This window comes from Hypanus sabinus, chromosome 3 (genome assembly GCF_030144855.1).
Source record: "Hypanus sabinus isolate sHypSab1 chromosome 3, sHypSab1.hap1, whole genome shotgun sequence".
In the NCBI taxonomy this organism is placed as follows: Eukaryota; Metazoa; Chordata; class Chondrichthyes; order Myliobatiformes; family Dasyatidae; genus Hypanus; species Hypanus sabinus.
Window position 1 is genome coordinate 160,906,541 of NC_082708.1, and position 22,236 is coordinate 160,928,776.

General features: G+C 43.0%; 2 protein-coding genes across 5 annotated transcripts in view; one reads left to right on the plus strand and one right to left on the minus strand.

Annotated features, from left to right (window-relative positions):
- rchy1 (ring finger and CHY zinc finger domain containing 1) overlaps positions 1-3,304 on the minus strand; it is a 54,786-nt gene extending 51,482 nt beyond the window's left edge. The window contains exon 1 of the mRNA XM_059965503.1: positions 3,175-3,304. Coding sequence (XP_059821486.1) covers positions 3,175-3,228 — 54 coding nt within the window. The 5' untranslated portion in view covers positions 3,229-3,304. The remainder of the gene's footprint in view (positions 1-3,174) is intronic.
- Positions 1-22,236, plus strand: part of LOC132391832 (uncharacterized) — a 101,336-nt gene that overhangs the window by 67,423 nt on the left and 11,677 nt on the right. For 3 of the 4 annotated variants that reach the window (XM_059965494.1, XM_059965497.1, XM_059965496.1), the window contains one exon: positions 21,499-21,571. The exons of the other annotated variant lie outside the window; for it this stretch is intronic. The gene's annotated coding sequence lies outside the window, so the exon portion shown is untranslated. The remainder of the gene's footprint in view (positions 1-21,498; positions 21,572-22,236) is intronic. 4 annotated transcript variants of the gene reach the window in all.

The window sequence follows — 22,236 nt, forward strand, 5'->3', positions numbered from 1 at the left end:
ACTTAACTAAAAAGGCAATACGGGGAGAAAAAATGAGGTACGAATGCAAGCTAGCCAGGAATATAAAGGAGGATAGCAAAAGCTTTTTTAAGTATGTGAAGAGAAAGAAGACAGTTAAGAACAATGTTGGGCCCTTGAAGATTGAATTGGGTGAAATTGTTATGGGAAACAGAGAAATGGCAGAAGAATTTAATGAGTACTTTAGATCTGTCTTCACTAAGGGAGACACAAGCAATCTCCCAGATGTATGGAAGGGCCAAGGACATAGGGTAACAGAGGAAATGAAACAGATTGACATTCGGAAGGAAACGGTGATGAGCAGACTGATGGGACTGAAGGCCGACAAATCCCCAGGTCCAGATGGTCTGCATCCTAGGGTACTAAAGGAGGTGGCCCTGGAAATTGTGTATGCATTGGTAATCATTTTCCAATGTTCCTTAGATTTAGGATCAGTTCCTGAGGATTGGAGAATGGCTAATGTTATCCCACTTTTTAAGAAAGGAGGGAGGGAGAAAACAGAACTATCGACCTGTCAGCCTGACATCGGTGGTGGGGAAAATGCTAGAGTCCATCATTAAGGATGAAATAGTGGCATATCTAGATAGCAGTGATAGGATTGGACCGAGCCAGCATGGATTTACCAAGGGTAAATCATGCTTGACTAATCTGTTGGAGTTTTTCAAGGATGTAACCAGGAAGTTAGACGGGGAGATCCAGTGGATGTAGTGTACCTCGATTTTCAGAAGGCATTTGATAAGGTCCCACATAGGAGATTGGTGGGTAAAATCAAAGCTCATGGCATTGGGGGGGAAGACATTGACATGGATAGAAAACTGGTTGGCAGATAGAAAGCAAAGGGTAGCGGTGAATGGGTGTTTCTCGGAATGGCAGGTGGGGACTAGTGGGGTGCCACGGTGCTCAGTATTGGGACCACAGCTGTTTACAATTTACGTCAACAATTTAGATTAAGGCATTGAGAATAACATCAGCAAATTTGCTGATGATACTAAGCTGGGTGGCAGTGTGACATGTGATGAGGATGTTGGGAGAATTCAGGGTGACTTGGATAGGCTGGGTGGGTGGGCAGATACTTGGCAGATGACGTTTAATGTGAATAAGTGTGAGTTTATCCACTTTGGGAGTAAGAACAGGAAGGCAGATTATTATCTGAATGGTGTAGAGTTAGGTAAGGGAGAAATACAAAGATCTAGGAGTCCTTGTTCATCAGTCACTGAAGGTGAATGAGCAAGTGCAGCAGGCAGTGAAGAAGGCTAATGGAATGTTGGCCTTTATTACAAAGGGAATTGAGTACAAGAGCAAGGAAATCCTCTTGCATTTGTACAGAGCCCTGGTGAGACCACAACTGGAGTACTGTGTACAGTTTTGGTCTCCAAGGTTAAGGAAGGACATCCTGGCTGTAGATGAAGTGCAGCATAGATTCATGAGGTTAATTCCTGGGATGTCTGGACTGTGTTACGCAGAGAAGTTAGAGAGACTGGGCTTGTACACGCTGGAATTAAGGAGATTGAAAGGGGATCTGATTGAAACATATAAGATTATTAAGGGATTGGACAAGATAGAGGCAGGAAATATGTTCCAGATGCTGGGAGAGTCCAGTACCAGAGGGCATGGTTTGAGAATAAGGGGTAGGTCAATTAGGCCAGACTTAAGGAAAAACTTCTTCTCCCAGAGAGTTGTGGAGGTCTGGAATGCACTGCCTCGGAAGGTAGTGGAGGCCAATTCTCTGGATGCTTTCAAGAAGGAGCTAGATAGGTATCTTATGGATAGGGGAATCAAGGGATATGGGAACAAGGCAGGAACCGGGTATTGATAGTAGATGATCAGCCATGATCTCAAAATGGTGGTGCAGGCTCGAAGGGCTGAATGGTCCACTTCTGCACCTATTGCCTATTGTCTATTGACATGGCTTTAAAGTAAGGGGAAGGAAGTTCAAGGGGGATATTGGAGGAAGGTTTTTCACTCAGAGAGTGGTTGGTGTGTGGAATGCACTGCCTGAGTCAGTGGTGGAGGCAGATACACTAGTGAAATTTAAGAAACTACTAGACAGGTATATGGAGGAATTTGAGGTGGGGGGGTTATATGGGAGGCAGGGTTTGAGGGTCGGCACAACATTGTGGGCCAAAGGGCCTGTAATGTGCTGTACTATTCGATGTTCTATAACAAAACATAAGGCAATTTGAGCCTTCTGCAGCAATCACTTCTAATCCTTAACCTCAGCAATTCAGGCCAGAATTAATGCAGAGGCTAACAGCCTCAGAGTACCAGAAGTACACCATCAGCCTTGAAGTCAGATGTATATTGAGTTATGGCTAATATGAGGTGGCATACTTTTAATGGGGAAAGTATAGGGGGGGGGGATGTCAGTAAAGATTTTTCTTTTTACAGAGTATGGTGGGTGCGTGGAACGCAGTGCTGGGGTGGTGGTGGAGACGGATTCATTTGGAATATTCAAGAAACTCTTAGACACATGGATGATAGGAAAATGGAGGGCTATGTAGGAGGGAAGGCTTAGATTTGGTTAAAAGGTCGGCACAACATCAGCCAAAGGGCCTATATATACAATGCCTTATTGAAACGTAATGTTCTATCGTAACATGCGAATTGTTAACTGTAAATTGCCCTATATGTAAAGGTAGGTTTGGAGATGGGAGGTTTATAAGAATTAGAGAGAATAAAAATGGAATCATTGGGATAACACAGCTTTAGTGCAAATGGGTAATTAATGGCTGGTGTACACACGATGGGCCCAAGGCTCTGCTTATCTGTCAGTCATGACTCAAATCAACTTCGGCAACTGTGAAATTTGATTTTTTAGTAATGAATTAGTAAAGACTACCGCAGAATTACAATGCCGTAAATATCGTAAGATAATTTAATGGCCATCCGAGGAGGAAATCTGCGGCCCTCTCCACAATCTGGCCGAGATGAGATTCCAGACCAATGTGGCTGACTCTTCAAGTCTCATAAAAATGGTCCAGCAAGCCACTCCATTGAAATATAGTTAGTCGTGGTCGAGAGGAAAGTGGGGTGGAAGGAACAGGGAGAGGACGTGGGGCAGAGATGCATGTGGAGGACGGAGGAGAAGGACTGGGGTAACGGAAGTGGGGTGGCAGATGACAACCGAGGAGCAGGGAGAGACGATGACCCACTCACCTTGAGCAGACAGGAACGCAAGTAATGTTCACAGCCCGCAGCGCCCTCCGCCATCGCTAACCTAGAAACGGAGACCGTTCAGCGCAGGCGCAGTGCAAACCGAAGCCGGCGCCATAGAAGTGCGCATGCGCAGTTTGCTCAAGGCCGGGAAGGGGGCGTGGGTGTTTGGGAGTCTGTCGCGCGAATGCGCAGGCGCAGCGAAGGAGGCTTATGGGGTTAGCGGTGGGCTGTATCTTGTGTGGGTGATTGGGGAGGTGAGTTGATGATATTGTGGGAGAATAAAAGTTCCAAATAAATCTATTGCCAAGGCACTATACGTTACCACATACAACTCTAAGATTCATTTTTTGCGAGCATGCTCAGTAAATCCAAGAAACACAATAGAATCAATGAAAACCCGCAGCCAGCAGGATAGACAAACAGCCAACTGTACCAAAGACAGCAAATTGTCTTTACAAATTAAATAATATCACCATCATGAGATGAAGAGTCTTTGAAAGTAAATCCAAAGGTTGAACGTTTTGGTGATGGGGTCAGTGAATTGAATGAAGATATCCCTTTTGGTTAAGAGCCTTATAGTTGGGTAAATACTGTACCTGAACCTGGTGGTGTACGTCCTGACGCTCCTGTACTTCTTCCTGATGGCAGCAGTGAGAAGAGAGCATAACCCAGTTGGTGGGAGTCCCTGATAATGGATGCTGCTTTCCTGTGACTGCACTGTGTGTAAATATGCTCAGTGGTTGGGAGGGCTTTATCTGTGATGGACTGGGCCATATCCACTACTTTTTGTAGGATTTTCAGGAAAATGGGATTAGTTTATGCGTCTCACATAGTTGGGTGGACTAAATGGGCCAAAGGACCTTCTATCATGCTGTATGTCTCTGTAAAAGAGTGCTGAGGGTGAAATGTTTGGCGTAAGGAATGGCAGAAGATAATCCATGAACCTGAAGGTACAGGCAGCATTCAGTAAGAATGGGCCATGGTTGTTAGCTCCACTCTAAGGTATACTGTCCCACTCCAGAGATTTCACAGAAATCTGGTCTGAGACTCCCATTGTAATACTGAGAGAGCACAGAACAACTGAAGAACTTTGCTGAGAGACCACTACATCATTGGGAAAGAAACTTTTAACCCAAGACCCTCCTCCTCTCTGAAGTGGATTGAAAGATTCCCACAATGTTATCTGAGGAAGAGCAAAAGGTGCTATCCATTATGGAATTACACTTTGTAGGAGGCCATTTAGTTCATCTTGTGTGATTCCACTTATTGCAAGATCTATCCAATAAACTTCCTTAGGAGAATTTTGCAAGGTTCTTAATTTCAAGTATACATCCGCTTCTATTGGAAATCGACTTTTGATTCTGCCTTTAGTGCTTTCCAGATCCCAACATCAAAATAAATCCTTCTCATTTTCTTCATCTGCCATTCCTTTAACTTGACTAATTGGTTGCTCCTCCCCTGTCCACAGAGGTAGTTTCTCCTTATCTACTCCCCATAATTTTGAACAATTGTGACATCCCTCATTTTTCTGCTCTGATGACAGTAACCCCAACCACAGCCCTCGATTTGTTGGTCAGGTCACCTTCCTTGTGAGTTTGAAGTTACTGAATGAAAAGTGTAACAAGAAAATGTGCTGAAAACCCACAATGCTACATGTCAAGTCAATACTTGCTTTATTATTTACCATTTGCCTTTGACTTCTGTCCTGATGGTAAAACCTTACCCCCAACATAGTGAAAATTACAAAAGGAGAAGTTGGAAATCTAAAATGAAAACACTCAGAGGTCAGGCTGGGAGGATAAACAGACTTACTGCTGCAGTTTGAGGACTTTTCATTGGTAGTGGGAAGTACTTTCAGCATTTTCTGTTTTTGCCTTACTCCTTTATGTTCGATCCATAGATACCTGCACCTGTTGTCCCAATACCCACTTCCATTCCAGTGAACTGTCCATAACGTGAGCAGCTTGCAGGCCAGAACTGTGGCCGTGAACTGAGTTCACAGATATCCGAAGATGCCTGTGGCTCTGCAGTGATCAGCAAATCCATCCCAAGTGCTCACTTGAATGTGCATGCTGTACAAATGCTGGACATTCTTAAGATGGGGGTGGCTGTGTGAGTGAATATACACATGTGAACGAGTCCTGACACGGAGCTCAGTCTGAACTGCCACTTAGACACCCATTAAAAGCAATATAGAAATTAAAATTAAAATAGCGCTGCAAAAAGTGCACAAAGTTCTAATGTGCAGTTTGAAAGTCACAACTGAGCCTGCACGGAGTTCTGACACCCTACCTGCAGAGGGTGTCAGTAGACCATGCAAATGAAAGCAGCACACATTACTGTATTACAATATATTTTCATGTATATCCTCAATCTTTAAACTCTACCCAATGCTCAACAGCATCTGTAGAGAGAAAAATTAATATTTTGGAATGATGACTTTTCAAAGTCAAAGTCTAGTTTATTGTCATATGCACAAGTTTACATATGCATAATAACAATTGTAGTGGCAAAACTAATCCAAAATTAAAGCAACTGCCACTAGCCTGCAACCACCATGAGGTTGTTATGCATGCTTGACGCACCAATGAAATGATCATTCCAAAGAGTTGAATCCTTTATTCAATCCGTTAATAGCAATTAGCAAACATAAAATCTTAAAGTGATTAAGTGGTCAGTAAAGATATGACCTCCACCTGATCCAAGCCACAAACAGCCTCAAAATAAGCAAGAATATGTACCTTATTCCCTTTGCTTTTACTACACTCCCCCCAAATACTTGTGACCAGTTACCATGATAAATGTGTGTGGTGAACTATGTGCCTGTCTGGACACGCCCCCTGCTGACTGCTCCTGTGGCTCCTCCCACAGGCCCCTGTATAAAGCCGATCTGAGGCCTGACGCTCGGCCTCGGTCTCCAGGACATAGTATGATGGACACTCACTCCTGGTTCCTTCTTCCAGTCAATAAAAGCCGATATCTCACCTTGCGTCTCAGTGTGAGTTATTGATGGTGCATCAATGTGCAAATAGAGAACAGGCACGTGACTCCTACATTGCAGCCCCCTAACTGTTATACTGTAATAATTACAACTACATGATACGAAGACACAGGAGACATGAAATCTCAACATTTACGCAAGTGTCCTCTTTTGGTAAGCAGTCTGTTCTGGATTATGATTTTCTGCAAACCAGGTTGTCCCTATTGACTGTTTCAGGAAAATCTGTCTTGAATTACTGCTGCCAAAGCTCATCTAGGTTCAAAACTGAGATCCCATTAACTGTCAGCTCTGGCCAAGTGTGGTTTCTTCCACTATCACGGTCACCTTTCAATGGTCCATTAATAGTTCAACCCAACATTGTTCTGGTTGCATAGGGTCCATCATTAACATCACAAATCACTTCCAATGGCTCCAAATAGTTTAGGCACATTCATCCCTATCAACAGTTCAATTTCTGACAAATAAATATACTTCAAGTGAGACCATTCCTGAAGATCTCTCTGTTGAGGAATGTTCCTCCATATTGACGTTTAACAATTCACAATAGCTCTCACTATCTAAGCCATCCACCTCCAATCCTGAAACGATACAGCTACACAGGACCTTCTCTTAAATGTTCCTTTTCCTGTCAAGTTGAGCTTGTCCATGAGGCTCTCTCTGCAGAAAACTACTGTACTTCCTTGACCTAGGGTATCATAAGTAACCACTGTCTTGTTGCTCTTCTTAGACTTCACCTGAACTGGAATTATAGGAAGTTTACAATCACGATCACCAGCCCCCATAAGACCAATAAATACCAGGGTGGTACTCACTGCTGTGTAATGGCTGGTTTCAAATCTACACCTTTTTCATCAGTTCCAGGCTCTGTTTCACTTTCCACAATAGCCACAGTAGTGGCAAAGCTGCTTCCTTTAGCTTGAGAACAATTTTTTGATCAGTTTTATTCACACCTATACTTACTGCCTGCAATGTAGTCTTGCATACTTTCCCAAGCACCGGGTGTGTAGCAATCTTCACTCATCTTTCTATGAAATTAACAACGTCAGTGAAAGCAACCTTACAGTGGTGCCTTTCTTGTAGTTCATTCACCACCAATCTCCATTCTTTTCTAAGTTCATTAGGTCATTTATTTACGACAATCTTCATGTGAACGGGCATGTTCAACTCATGTACGGCCTGCATGTCTTCCATAGCATTGCAACAACTACTAAGAAAAAGACTAATCTTGAAGAGCTTTTACATCTTCCGGTTTTAAATGCTGCCAAGAAAGAGCCTTTTCCAGGTAGGCCACAACAATTACCTGCTCATCACCAAAACGTTCCTGTAGTAAAGCTTTAGCCCTCAGCTGTCCTTCCTCTGGGCTGGCTGGATTATAACTTTTGACAAGCTCTTTAGGGTAACCTCCAGTGTACAATTGAGAAAATAGAGACAGTCACCAAAATCTTCAGTTTTCCTTTCAGTGCTATTCTTGAAAGCCCCAATAAATGAATGACCACCAATGAAGATTTGAATCTCTCTTTTAGACAGAGGTGCAATGCATTGTCGTTGCATCACTAAACTTGTTATTTCTTTTTGTGTTCTTATGACCTCCAGCGTGGCACTTAGACCTTGTCATCTGAAACTTGAGTGTCATCACTTTGTAAACCAATGTTCTCTGCAGCACCTCACGCTTTCAGACATGGCATAGGTTTAGGGTGCCTCTTTGGTGCAGGCTGAGAGAGAACTACCCCTTGGGGTTCAAACTTGTGGTTCATCGACTATTGCCTCAAATGCATCCACTTTGAGATTGAGTTAAACTTCCGGTTTAAGATAGCGCTACCAATGACATGCGTCTGCTCACCGGTAGTTTGAAAGCAAAGGAATTTTGGTAAACTAACATTGCAAACAATGAAAAAGAGAGTGAAGGCAAAGCAAATTCGCGGGATGCGCCCTGCCACTGCGCTGCAAAATCAACGCACTGGGACTTGGACCCATGCTGGTTGGAGTGAATGATTTGGAGGGGAGAAGATGGAACGGAGAAGTTCTGCTGCCCGTCCAACTAACTGGGGTATGAAGGAGGATTACTCTAAATGCCGAGCCAAATAGGAGAGGTCGAGGACGGCTTCTTCAGCAGTGAAATCCAGATTCAAAGTGAATCGAAGGGCAATGTGTTCAAGGTCTGCCTCATCTGCTGTGCTTCATGTCTGCGAACTTTGTGGTGATTTGCCTCGCTAATGTGATGAACTGAAGGCTTTGGGCTTACTCCAGGCTCCTCTGGGGACTTTGGTCTTAGGATTCAGTTTGGTTCAGAGTACGCTGTTGTTGCTCGCTTCTGCTATTTACATGATCTGTTTTGTGTGTTTTTTCTCTCTTTCTCTGTGGGCACTGGGGGCTTGGTTTTTCTCATTGGGTTATTTTGGTTTCCTTGCTTTGTGACTGCCGGTAAGCAAACAAATCTTAAGGTTGTATAATTTGCATATTCTTTGATAATAAATGCACTTTGAAACTTTGAGTATGTTGGATTTTCTCTGTGCTGTGTCAACATAGGAACTCTCACCAGAGAACTGCTTAGCTGAAGCATGTTTAGAGCCCACAGCATTTGCAGCTCTTAGCACTTTAACTCTGGCTACCTTGGCTGCAATTTAATCCTGCAATTCAAGTTCCTCTATCATCCTTCAAAGCTGTTCCACCTGTTCTTCCTGATTTCCCCAAAGCTGTTCCTGGTTCCTTCAAAGCTGTTCCACCTGTTCTTCCTGATTTCCCCAAGCTGTTCCTGGCTTCTTCGAAGCTCTTCTAACAAGGCGTACTTCTCCTTCAATTTCTGTTGTCTTGCTAAACTCAGCTAAAGCAAGGTGTGCAAACAAGACAAAACAGTGGCAGTTTCAGTTCAGCTTTTCACCACTGGATATTCAGTACTTCAATTCTTCAGCTTTTCAACAGGATCAAGGGTCAAACACTTCAAGCAAGTAGCACTATAGAGCTTTCCAGTCCAACCCAGTTGGACACAGCAACATTGGCCACTTTAAAACTGTGTTTCAAATCCAAACACAGAGAGTAAAACAACAAACTGTCTTGTCACAAACTGCTCTGGGTCGGTGCTTCCAATTTCCCATACACATCCAAGTGCTGACATTGGTTTGGTATAACTGTTGAAACCTTTGCTGACAAAATGCAGTGGCGAAACTAATCCAAAAACAAACCAATTGCCGCTAGCCTGGGACCGCCATGGGGTTGTTCTACATGCACGACCCACCCTCAGCTTCAAAGAAATGAGCGTTCCAAAGAGTCAAATCCTTTATTCCATACTTTATTAGCAATTAGCAAAGACACAATCTTGAAGCAATATTAAGCAGTCAGCAAAGATATGACCTCTGTTGGTCCCAAGCCACAAAATGCCATGAAATAAGGAAGAATACGTAAATTATTCCCTTTGCTTTTACCATGCCTCCTGCTGTAAACTTGCATCCTTGCCTTTACAACAAAAACATGCGGTACCTGGACTCTGGCTGTGACATTTTTAAAGCCTCCCACTTGTCAATAGTGCCTTGACCTATAACAGGGGTTCCCAACCTTGAGTCCACAGACCCCTTCCTTGGATTAATACGTGGAACCATATGTTGTAGCCATTACCAGAGTCTTGGATATTTCAGGAGCAGGAATGGCTGCTGAGTGTGCCAGGCTTCAAAAAGTACAGAGAGGGAGGCAAAAGAGGTGGGGGGTGTGGCATTGCTAATTAGGGAAAGTGTCACAGCTACTGAAAAAGAGGGAGGGTCTACTGAGTCAGTGGGTAGAAGTCAGAAACAGGAAAGGGGCAATAACTCCACTGGGTGTTTTTATAGACCCCCCCCCCAATAGTAACAGGGATATCAAGGAGCAAATAGGGAGGCAGATTCTGGAACGGTGTAATAATAATAGAGTTGTTGTGATGGGAGATATTAAACTTTCCTAATATTGATTGGCATCTCCTTAGGGTAAGGGGAGTTTAGATGGGATGGAGTTTGTTAGGTGTGTTCAGGAAGGTTTCCTGATGCAATATGTTAATAGGTCAACTAGAGGAGAGGCAGTACTTGATCTGGTATTGAGAAATGAACCTGGTCAGGTGTCAGGTCTCTCGGTGGGAGAGCATTTTGGAGGCAGTGACCACAACTCTATCTCCTTCACCATAGCGCTGGAGAGGGATGGGAGCAGACAATTTCAGAAAACATTTAATTGAGATAGGGGGAAATATAATGCTATTAGGCAGGAACTTTCGAAAAGCTTACAAAAGGGTTCAAGAAACTAGGTACTGTTAGAGCTCTAGAAAATTAGAAAGTTGCTTAAAAGGAGTTTAAGAATGGAATTAGGAGAGCCAGAAGGGGTCATGGAAAGGCCTTGGTGAGCAGAATTAAGGAAAACCCCAAAGTATTCTACAAGTATGTGAAGTACAAGAAAATGGGCTGTATGAGAATAGGATTAATCAGATGCAATAGTGGAAATGTGTGCATGGAGTTGGAGGCAGTAGTGGAGGTACTTAATGAATACTTTGCTTCAGTATTCACCAGGTAAAAAAGACCTTGGCAATTGTGGGGATGACTTAAATGCTTAAGCATATAGACATGAAGGAAAAGGAGGTTCTGGAGCTTTTGAAAAGCATTAAGTTAGATAAGTCACTGGGACTGGATGAGATGTACCCCAGGCTACTGTGGGAAGCAAGGTAGGAGATTGCTGAGCCTCTTGCAATGACCTTTGCATCATCAATAGGGACGGGAGAAGTGCCAGAGGATTGGAGGGTTGCAAATGTTGCTCCCTTGTTCAAGAAAGGGAGTAGAGATAACCCAGGAAGTTATAGACCAGTGAATCTGACTTCAGTGATGGGCAAATTGTTGGAGAAGCTCCTGAGAGGCAGGATTTATGGGCATTTGGGGAGAGATAATCTGATTAGGGATAGTCAGCCAGGCTTTGTCAAGGGCAGGTCATGTCTTATGAGCCTGGTTGGATTCTTTGAGGATGTAACAAAACACATTGATAAAGGTAGAGCAGTGGATGTAGTGTATATGGATTTCAGTAAGGCACTTGATAAGGTTCCCCATGCAAGGATCCTTCAAAAAGTAAGGAGGCATGGGATCCAAGGAGACCTAACTTTGTAGATCCAGAATTGTCTTGCCTACTGAATGCAAAGGGTGGTTGTAGATGGTTCGTATTCTGCCTGGAAGCCAGTGACCAGTGGTGTTCCACAGGAGTCTGTTCTGGGACCCCACCTCTTTGTGATTTTTATAAATGGCCTGGATGAGGAAATAGAAGGGTGGGTTAGTAAGTTTGCTGATGACACAAAGGTTAGGGTGTTGTGGATAGTCTGGAGGGTTGTCAGAGGTTACAGCAGGACATCAATAGGATGCAGTATTGGGCTGAGAAGTGTCAGATGGACTTCAACCCAGATAAGTGTGAAGTGGTTAGTTTGGTAGGTCTAATTTGAAGACAGAATATAATATAAATGGTAAGACTCTTGACAGTGTGCAGGATCTGAGAGATCTTGTGGTTTGTGTCCATTGGACACTCAAAGCTGCTGTCAGGTTGACAGTGTTGTTAAAAAGGTGTAAGGTGTGTTAGCTTTCATCAACCATGGGATTGAGTTCAAGAGCTATGAGGTAATGTTACAGCTATATGACACCTCAGTCAGACCCCACTTGGAGTATTGTGATTGTTCTGGTCATCTCAGTTCAGGAATGATGTGGATACTATAGAGAGAGTGCAGGGGAGATTTACAGGGATGTTTCCTGGATTGGAGGGCGTACCTTATGAGAATAGGTTGAGTGAACTTGGCCTTTTCTCCACGGGGCAACGGAGGATGAGAGGTGACCTGATAGAGGTGCATTGATCATGTGGATCGCCAGAAGTTTTCTCCCAGAAATGGCTACCACGAGGGGGCATAGTTTTAAGATGCTTGGAAATAGGTACCGAGGGGATCTCAGGGGTAAGTTTTTCCCACAGAGAGTGGTAGGTGCGTGGAATGCACTGCCAGTGGTGGTGGAAGTGGATACAATAGGGGCTTTTAAGAGCCTCTTAGGTACATGGAGCTTAGAAAAATAGAGGGTTATGCGCTAGTGAAATTCTAGGCAGTTTCTAGAGTAGGTTACATGGTCGGCACAACATTGTGGGCCAAAAGGCCTGTAATGTGCTGTAGATTTTTATGTTTTATGCTCTATGTTTAACTGTATTGGTCCATGGCATAAAAAAGGTTGGAAGCACCTGACCTAATTGACCTCTGCATGTCCGCACCTAATGCCTCTAAAACTGGTTGTGCCCCAATATAAGGCATTAACTGTAACCCTAACTCTAACTCGTTGATCAGGCCTGTCTTTCTCCATGACCATTTCAAAACAAATAGAATTTTGGTCAATGGTTGCAAAGTGCTCCTGCATTGACACCTCAGTCACCAGACCTACCTTGTTCTCCAAGAGGGAGTCTTAGAGAAGCACAGGTGTCAATAATAAACCATTGTCTGTTGGGGCTATAAAGGTCCCAGTCTCCTGGTCCAATTTGTGCATTTTATGTCAGGAGAGGGTGAGATGGTTGCAGTGGGAATTTCAGATCTGAAACAGCTGAAGATATTACCAGCAGAGGCTGAGCGATAAAAATCAGAAATGTGTAAGAGGGAACTATCAGAGAAGTACCAAGATCTCAGAAGGCCATGGAACCAAAGGAAGTTACAGAGACAAGGACAGGACCAGGTCCTGAAATTTTAAAGCTGAACTTTTTTTAGACAGATCCAAACTAAACCCTCAGCAGGTCAAAGCAGTGAAATCTGTGGGAAGAAAAGTGAAGCTAACATTTCAGGTCAAAGAAGCCTTCTAATAAAGGATCTTCAAGTTTTGAATGAGCTGTGCGGTAGAATGAGGGGGAATTCTTCAGGTAGACTGCTAAGCCTGAACCCGGATATACCAAATATACAGTACTGTGCAAAAGTAAGTGAGTGATGATAAACCTGATTCTGATATTGTATTATGGATTGAGCGTGGGAAGGGAGCAGGGAGAAAGGGATCATGGTTGGGAAAAGGGGAAGGAAGAGAGGAGGGAGCAGGAAGCACCAGAGAGACATTCTGTAATGATCAATAAATCAATTGTCTGTAATTGAATGGCCTTGCCTGGTGTCTCAGGGCTGGGTATGTTTGCACCTGCGTTGCTGCCCCCACTCCTGGCATTATTCTCTACCAACTATCCCACACCCTCACCATTCCCAGCATCCTTTGCTCCTGCCAGATTTACAAAGTCACTCTCCGCTTCACATTGACACTGCTGTGTGCATACATTTACTGATGCTTCTGGACACATCATCAGTGATGTTCCTGGAATCATCAGGTGTTTCGGGTCTTTCAACATCATACACCCTTCTCCAGGTGACCCAGCCAGGGCTGATCAGACCCCAGCTTGTGTCCAGATGGCTGGCTACTTATGACTCCATGGCTCCCCTCTCTTGAGCCACAGCCACCTTGAGGCCCTCTCTGCCACATCGGTGATACTGCGGATGGCTCTCCTCTTCCTCTCTCCCTCGATGCCCAGATTGCTGTAGGCTCTGGCTAAGGAACGGGCTGCGAATCCCCTACAACCAACTTCCACTGGGAGACACCTCGCTCTCCATCCAGCCTGCTGGCAATTGCTGACCAGTCCTGCATACTTAGATAGCTTCCTTTCAAAGGCCTCTTCCAAGCGATCTTCCCATGAGACTGTCAGCTCCAGCGTCACCACCTGCCTCGTAGACTCAGACACAAGGACAATGCCTGGTCGCAGGGTGGTGGCTGTGATATGGTCGGGGAACCTCAGCTGCCTTTCGAGGTCCACCAACAGCTGCCAGTCTCTTGCAGAGGTTAGGATACCTGCCGATGTTCTTTTGGTGGGTATTGGCTGCTCTCCAGCTCTGACAAAGGCAATGGCCTGCTTAGAGGATCAGGACCGCTTCGCCCACTCAACCCCCACGCTGATGGCTTCAGCGATGGTCTCCATGACCTGATCATGCCTCCATTGGTACCATCCCTCACCAAGTGCCCTTGTGCAGCCGCTGAGGATGTGCTCCAGGGTTCCTCGCTTGGAACTCAGTGGGCACACAGGTGACTCTGCTTTGCCCCATGTGTGCAGGTTTGATGGGCTTGGAAGCTCATCGTACACTACCTAGATGAGAAATTGGATGTGGTGTGGCTCGGGTTGCCAAAGCTCAGCCCAGGTCACTTCCCTCTCCACCGCAAATACAGTATTGTGCAAAAGTCTTAGGCACCTTAGCTATATATACGTGCCTAAGGCTTTTGCACAGTACTGGAAATATATAAACCCAGAAACCCAGACTCTGAAACTACCCAAAGCAAATTATACAGCACTGTTGGCAATTCACTTTCAAATGAATATGCCAATTCACATAAAAATGGGAGAGAACTGCAGAAGATGAATTAAGTTATTAACTAAAATAGTAATTTCTGTGGAATCTTGGGCACAGCAACCTTGTTTTTTAATTTTATTTCCTGTAAATTCAAATCATCACCAGTACAGTTAGTAATTATACATTATCCAAAATATTTGTTGCAGATGCCTTTATTGGAGATGTGTTTCCTTTCTGCAGAATTGCTGAATCCACAGTAATATTCAAAACAGCCATCAAGGATTACTTACGTAGCAAGTTCAAGATAGTAGGTTTGACTGCATTCTTACCAAATTCTGACAAGTAGCTACAAACCAACCCTTTCTGAGACATGCTGAGTTCCTCAGATACTTCTCAGTCAGCAGGGCTACCCGATCTAATTATAGAGGATGATTGTTCTGGAACGCAAAGCTTGGATTGTTTGGAGGATGGATTTGTAATCAGAATATTATCTCAAACCACAGTTTATCAGGAAAATTATTCTGATGGAATGCCTCACCTCCACTTTAAAATTTCACACAGTTTTTCATGTCTCTGTCATGTTGCTCTTCCCTGTCTCTGGGATGCCTTCCAATGCCACAATCTTCCAATATCTCCATTCCTCTAATTCTAACAATAAGTCATAGAGTTAGCAATGGGGGAAATGGGGAATTAAGCATTCAGAAATGAAAATTGTTGAGGGGGGTGGCCTCATGGTGACCCAAACCACTATGGGATGACCCAAATGCTCAAAGATACTCAGACCCATGCACTTAGACACAAGAGGAAGTGCAGATGCTGGAGAGGTCCTGATGAAGGGTCTTGGCCCAAAACATCGACTGTTTATTCCCATCCATAGATGCTGCCTGACCTGCTGAACTCCTCCAGTGCACCGTGTGTATTGACCTGTGCACATACTCCTCCGCTGAATTTCATGTTGACCATTCTGTGTTGTTAATCCTTACACATGATAACATACCCAGCCATACAATTGGCAGTCTGGGTACACAGACCGACATACTAATACTCATGTGCCAACCTATGTCCCTACTGTACACTGAATCACATGCCTATCTACATCCTGATCACTGTCTGACTTACACCGAGCTGTAAACTGATGCTTACATTACAACATTCCATAAAGGAAAACAATTTCCACAATGATAGGAAATCATTGGCTAACAATGAAGTTCTTAGACATTGATCAGCACAGGACTAGTAACAGATAGATCAGTTGTAAAGTTGGACAAAGCATTGGCAGATGGAATTTAATCCATACTGGCAATTGTACGGTTGAGGATTAATAACACTGAGTGGTCAACATGAAATTCAGCAGAGGAGTAAGTGCACAGGTCTACATGAGATTGAATTGCAAGGTGATGCAATTTGAAAAGTCAGGCATATACTTTAAACAGTAAGATGTTGAGGAACAGAGAGACCTTTTTTAAAATTTGCTGTGCCGTTCTGTAATTTATTGAATGGTGTGGTCACTGACTCTCTGTAGAATGATCCTAATGCATGCCTGACACCACATAATACAGTTTCAGGTCAATCCTATTTTGGTTAAATTTATGCAGGGGTGGATTGAATGGGACGTAAAACAAGAGCTCCCGGCTGATCTTCAATCTTGAATATCTGCCTTGTGTCATTGAGTCAAAATATGGCCCCTCAGCCCAACTTGTTTATACTGAACAAGGTGCCTGCTGGAACTAGCCCAATTTGCTCACATTTGGACCATATCCCTTTAAATCTTTTCCATCCAAACACTTATCCAAATGTAATTTAAATGTTGTTATTGTATCTACCTCTACTATATTCTCTGGTAATTCATTCTATATGCACACCACCCTCTGTGAGAAAAAGATGCCCCTCATGCCCCTTTTAAATCTTTCCCCTCACACCCCTTTTAAATCTTTCCCCTCACACCTTAACTCTGTGCTGCCTGATTCTTGGATTCTTTTTCCAGGAAAAAGTCTGTGTGTGTTCACCCTATCTATGCCCCTCACCTCTAGAAGACCACCTCTCAGTCTCCGACATTCCAAGGTATAAATTCTAGCCTGCCCAAACTCTCCCTGTAACTCAAGCTCTTGAGTCCTGGCAATATTCTACTCCACAATCTTTTCGGTTTACTGACATCCTTCTGATAACAGTGTGACCAAAGTGGTACACAATACTCCAAGTGGCCTTGCAAACGTCTCGTACAGCTGTGATTTAACGTCCATGCTGCTATATTCAATGTTGAAGGTCATCATGCTAAATGCCTTCTCGATAGAGTAGCTCAATCATTGAGCTGGCAAGGCATAGAGCTCCTGAGACCAAATGCCAATGAATGGAATGGGTATTGATACAGTGGTTGGCATGGATGTGGTGGGTCAAGGGGCTTGCTTGCTTCTGTTCTGTATGATGCTATGATTCACCTGAAGGACAGCACTGAACTGAGGGGGGGGGGTCATTCTGAATCCTGAGCAGGGAGGGCTTAGATTCGGCAGGGTCATGGAGTAGGCGAGGGGGTTCACATCAGAGTATCCCATAACTCTGTGCTGTCCCACCACAGCCCACTGGTTTCTTTATTACATCCTGCAATATCTCTCACTGTTAATCCACAAATCAAGCCATAAATATGTTGTACCGGAACTGTAACCTTTTACACTTCCACATCATGTGAGAAATGAAATGGCTTATCTGGCAATGAGATTGTGGCCTGGGACTAAGTCTGAGAGCCACTTTAAACTGGGAGAACGCAGCAAGTCAGGTAGCATCTCTGCAGGGGAGTAATCAATCGAAACTTCAGGCTGAAACCTTTCTTCAGGACTTGAAAGGAAGGGAGTTAGAAACCAGAATATATAGGTTAGAGGGCAGGAGGGAGTACAAGCTGGCAGATGATAGGTGAGAACAGGTGAGGGAGAGATGGGTGGGTGGGGGAAGGGAGACGAAGGAAGAAGCTGAATTAATTGAAACCAACAATCTAGGCATTTAGAAGGTCAAGCAGCATCTGTGAGAGGGAAAGGAACTGCTGACTTGGGGGTGTAGTAGACCACAAGGAAGACTATTCAAGCTTGCAGTGTCATCTCAGTCTGCTGGGGAAATGGGTTGAAAATGGTAGATGGAATTTAATGACTCTGCCATCTACAGACTCACTTTCGAGGATCCTTTATAACTCATGTTCTTAGTATTACTTTTATCTGCGAAGTTTTTTCTTCTTTTGCACGTTGGTTGTTTGTCAATTTTTTTTCAAGAATAATAATAATAATGGGCATAAATTGTATTGTATTTCTTTATTCCTGTAGATGCCTGCAAGAAAATAAATTTCAAGGTAGTATATAGTAATACATATGTTGATAATAAATCTGCTTTGAACTCTATTATGTGAGGTGTTGCACTTTGGCAGAACAAACCAGAGTGGGACTTACACAGTGAATGGTAGGGCACTGAGGAGTGTGGTAGAAAAAGAAGGGATCTGGGAATACAGATCCATAATTCCCTGAAAGTGGTGTCACAGGGAGAAAGTTTTTGGCACATTGGCTTTCATAAATCAGAGCACTGAGCACAGGAGTTGGGATGTTACTTTGAAATTGTATAAGACCAAATCTGTGTATTGTGTGCAGTTCTGACCCCTTCCTACAGAAAATTCATCAATAAATTTGAAAGAATGCAGAGAAAATTAACAAGGATTTTGCTGGAATTTGAGGCCAGAGTTATAGAAAAGGAAGAATTGGTTAGTACTTTATTCCTGGAGTGTAGGAGAATAAGGGGAGATCTTATGGAGATATAGAAAGTTATGAGGGGTACCTCAATAGAAAATGCCTGTTTGTTTATTTATTTATTTATCTATTTAATCTCTCTCTCTCCTCTCTCTCTCTCTCTCTCTCTCTCTCTCTCTCTCTCTCTCTCTCTCTCTCTCTCTTTATTTATTTATATATAATAAATACATGCAGGCATTTTCTACTGATGTTAAGTGAGACTAGAACTAGAGGTCATAGGCTTAGGGTGAAAGGTGAAATGATTAAGGGGAACTTACTCATTATGAGAGGGTTGTGAGTGTGGAACGAGCTGCCACTGGAAGTGGTGGATGAAGGTTCAATTTAAGAGAAGTTTGGATAGGTACATGGAGGGTCATGTTCCAGGTGTGAGTAGATGGGACTAGCCAGAAAAAAACGTGTCTGCAGAGACTAGATGGGCTGAATGGCTTGCTACTGCGCTGTAGTGCTCTATGACCCTAAGACACTTCAATTTGAGTCCCTGCATTAGGAATGAGAGTGAAGAGGGGAAAGCCAAAATAAAGAGGAGAGAGGGACTGGTGCAACAAGACCTGAGGTGACTGGTGAACTGAGGAAGGGTGGATTTATAGTTAATTTTTCATTTTTGTCACAACGCCAAAACTCTAATAAAGACGTCAATGCCTTCCTTTAACAGTCAGCAGTCACCTGAGCATACCTGAAGTAGCACACACAGCAAACAACTCAACCCAACAAGCCTTGAGAATTTGGGCAAGACTCCTTCAAAAAGGATAGTTAAATTCCAATATCTTCAGCAATAAGATAACTATAGTTTTGACCTTACAGATGTTATAAATAGTAACTTTCAAAAGAAATCTGGATATATGCTGAAAAGCATAAATATTTAATTGTGTTCAGAGAAAGAACAGGATTCGGTGGATCCAATTATAGCACTTGTTCAAAGGGCCAGCATAGGTGCAAAGGGGCAAATGGCCACTATCTATACTGGATCATTGAACAAAATCCAGGGATCATTATTGGTCAGTCTTAGAGCCATTGTGAACTTGACCCCTTTTACAGCAGTGTTTTGATAGAGTTGTTTGAATGTTTAAAGGTAGATCATGATCGTAAAAGTCAAACAAGCAGGCAAACGAGCAGGGATCCTGAAAATTGATGTTATGTTGTCTCTTTTTCTGCCTGTTCTGGTTAACCACAGTGAAAAACATTAATTTACTACATTGGATAAATAATATACTGCCTATATCATCACATGAGGAATCACTGTGGCTGAGGGGGTGCTACCATCAGTCAGGAGATAAAGTGCCACACCACCAGGTTCAAAAACAGCTACTTGCCTTCAGCCCTTCAGTTCGTGAACCCACTGTCACAACCCTAATCACTCTAATATAACAAAACTATGACCACCTCGATCACTTTACACTAAAAATGGCTTTGCTTTTTTCATCGTAACCTTTAAAACTTGTGTACAATTTATATTTTGCTTTTTCTTGTGAACTTTGCTCATATGGTACTGTGAACCTGCGATGCTGTTGCAAGCAAGTTTTACATTGTACCTGTGCATACATGTATTTGTGCATATGATATTAAATTTTAACTTTAACTTTGAATATTTCCTCCAAAATTTGCAGTTGTGGTTGGTTAATTGGCTTCTATAAATTGTCCCTCCTGGAGAGGTAGGTGGTTGCATCCGGGAAGGAGTTGAAGGAAATGTGGAGAGGATTGATGTAAAGACGGATGATTGATGGTCAGTATGCATTTGATGGGCCAAAGAGCCTCTTTCCCCAATATACTTCTCTATAGCTCTAAGACTTTATGTATATTTGTCCTGAATGGTGTCAGACTTGTGACTTGTTGGCAGTGCACTCATGGTGGCAAGAGAGAGTGTTCTATCACCCTCTTCATTTGTGCCCGAGATAGTGGAAAGGCTTAGAGTGTCAGTCAGTGAGTCACTCATGGCAGGATACCCAGATTCTGACCTGCTTTTATACTATGGAACCTAGCCCAATTGTTTCTTTGGACAGTGCTTATCCCCAGGATGTTGGTGATGATATTTAATATTGAGGACAGACCATCTCCCTGATGCATTTGGCCATTAGTGCAAATGTTACTTACCATTTATTAATTTGTGACTGAGGCTTGCCCCAGGGATTGCATCATTTGCTCAGGAACTGCAACTGGATCCGAACTTTGTGCAATCATCATTCGATGTTCTTACTCCTGACCTCATGATGAAAGGAAGGTTATTGATGAAGCATTTTAATCTGGTTAGGCCCAGGATAGCGTGTGTGAGGCTCCTGCACCAATGTCTTTGCTGAGCTGCTTGGCCTCTAACAAGCATAACAGTCTTCCTTTGTGCAAGGTCTGACCTAACTCTCAAAGTGCTCTACCCTTGATCCTCATCTTACCATGGCCATTTGATCTGTAAAGATCAGTAACTCTTTCCTTGAACTTCTTCATTGTATTTGTAAAAATGTAACTTCCTTCCCATACATTCATCTTGGCAACTATCAATGCACGGCTTGGTATGGCAACTGCTCTGCCTATGACTGCAAGAAATGGCGGATGTGGACTCAGGTCAACACCTCACAGAAACCAATCTGCCCACATGGACTTTGTCTACACTTCCTGTAGCCTTGGTAAAGCAGCCAACATAACCAAAAACCCCATCCACCCTGGACATTCTCTCTTCCCGTCTCATTGGGCAGAAGATACAAAAGCCTGAAAGCACGTACCTCCAGATCCAAAGACAGCCTCCATCCCTCTGTTATAAGCATATTGAACAGTTCCCTAGTATGGTGAGATGGACTCCGACCTCACAATCTACATCATTATGTCTTTGCATCTTATTGTCTGCTGCACTGCACTTTCTCTGTGAACTGTAATCCTTTATTCGACATTCTATTGTTGTTTTTCTTTGTACTACTAATGTACTGTTGTAATAAATTAATCCGTATGGATGGCATACAGGGCAAAGCTTTTCACTGTACCTTAGTACATGTAACAAAAGTAAATCATTTTACCAATGCAGTTATATGAAATGCAGCTCCCTCAGTATAATTTGCTCAACATTCTGGTCATCTCTCTTTACATGTCCTTCCAGATCCAACGTTTATTTACATGGTGCAGAAAGCATTGTCACTTTATATTACAGTTATTGTGAAAATTGAGCTTACAATGATAAACATGAAATCTCCCAAGTGTCAATCTGTATAAATAACCAACTATTCCATTTCCATTGGAGACAGAAGTGAATACTGACAATGCTTCAATCAAGAATTATTCATTACCAAGGATTGTAAAGATTTCAACTTTCTGAAAGTAAGAACAATTCTTTGAACTAAATTGCAGTGTTAGTGTGGTGATTAACTCAAATCAGTAATTAACGGCTTACTGGCACTTGGATAGGGTTATATAAGCTGAACTAAGCAGCTCTTCTGTATCAGTTCCTGACAACTTTGTCAGACATGGAGAATAAGGTGCTTGCACTTGCCCTCTGCACCTTTGTTGTTTTCCATCTGACTGCAGCTAAAGGTAAGTTTCAATATGGATCCATTCGGTAAGTAACTTTTATAATCTGACACCGCATCTGTGAGAGTTTTTGGAAATTACTTTTAAAATTTACTTTAACATTAGATACTGAAAATATTCTTTATTTTGCGGAAATGGCTTTCTGAGAGAATACATTTAGAAAAAGTAAATTCAGTAATGCTGAAGGGTCAATGATCAGGGAAGGTAAAAGGACCAGAGATGAAGAGAAGTTTTTTAATGGAATAATTTGGTGTTGTGTCTGTCAGGTCTGTAGAAGAGGTCTCAACAGGACTTTTGCCGAAGCGAATTTGGATAAACTTTACAAAGGATCTGGGGAAAGAGCAGGAACTTGGGACTGTTTATAGAGCTTTTCTGAAGAGTCAGGACAGAGATGGAGAGTCAAATGACCTCCCTTTTGTTGTACAATTTCATGTTTCTACAATAAAAAGAGCTTT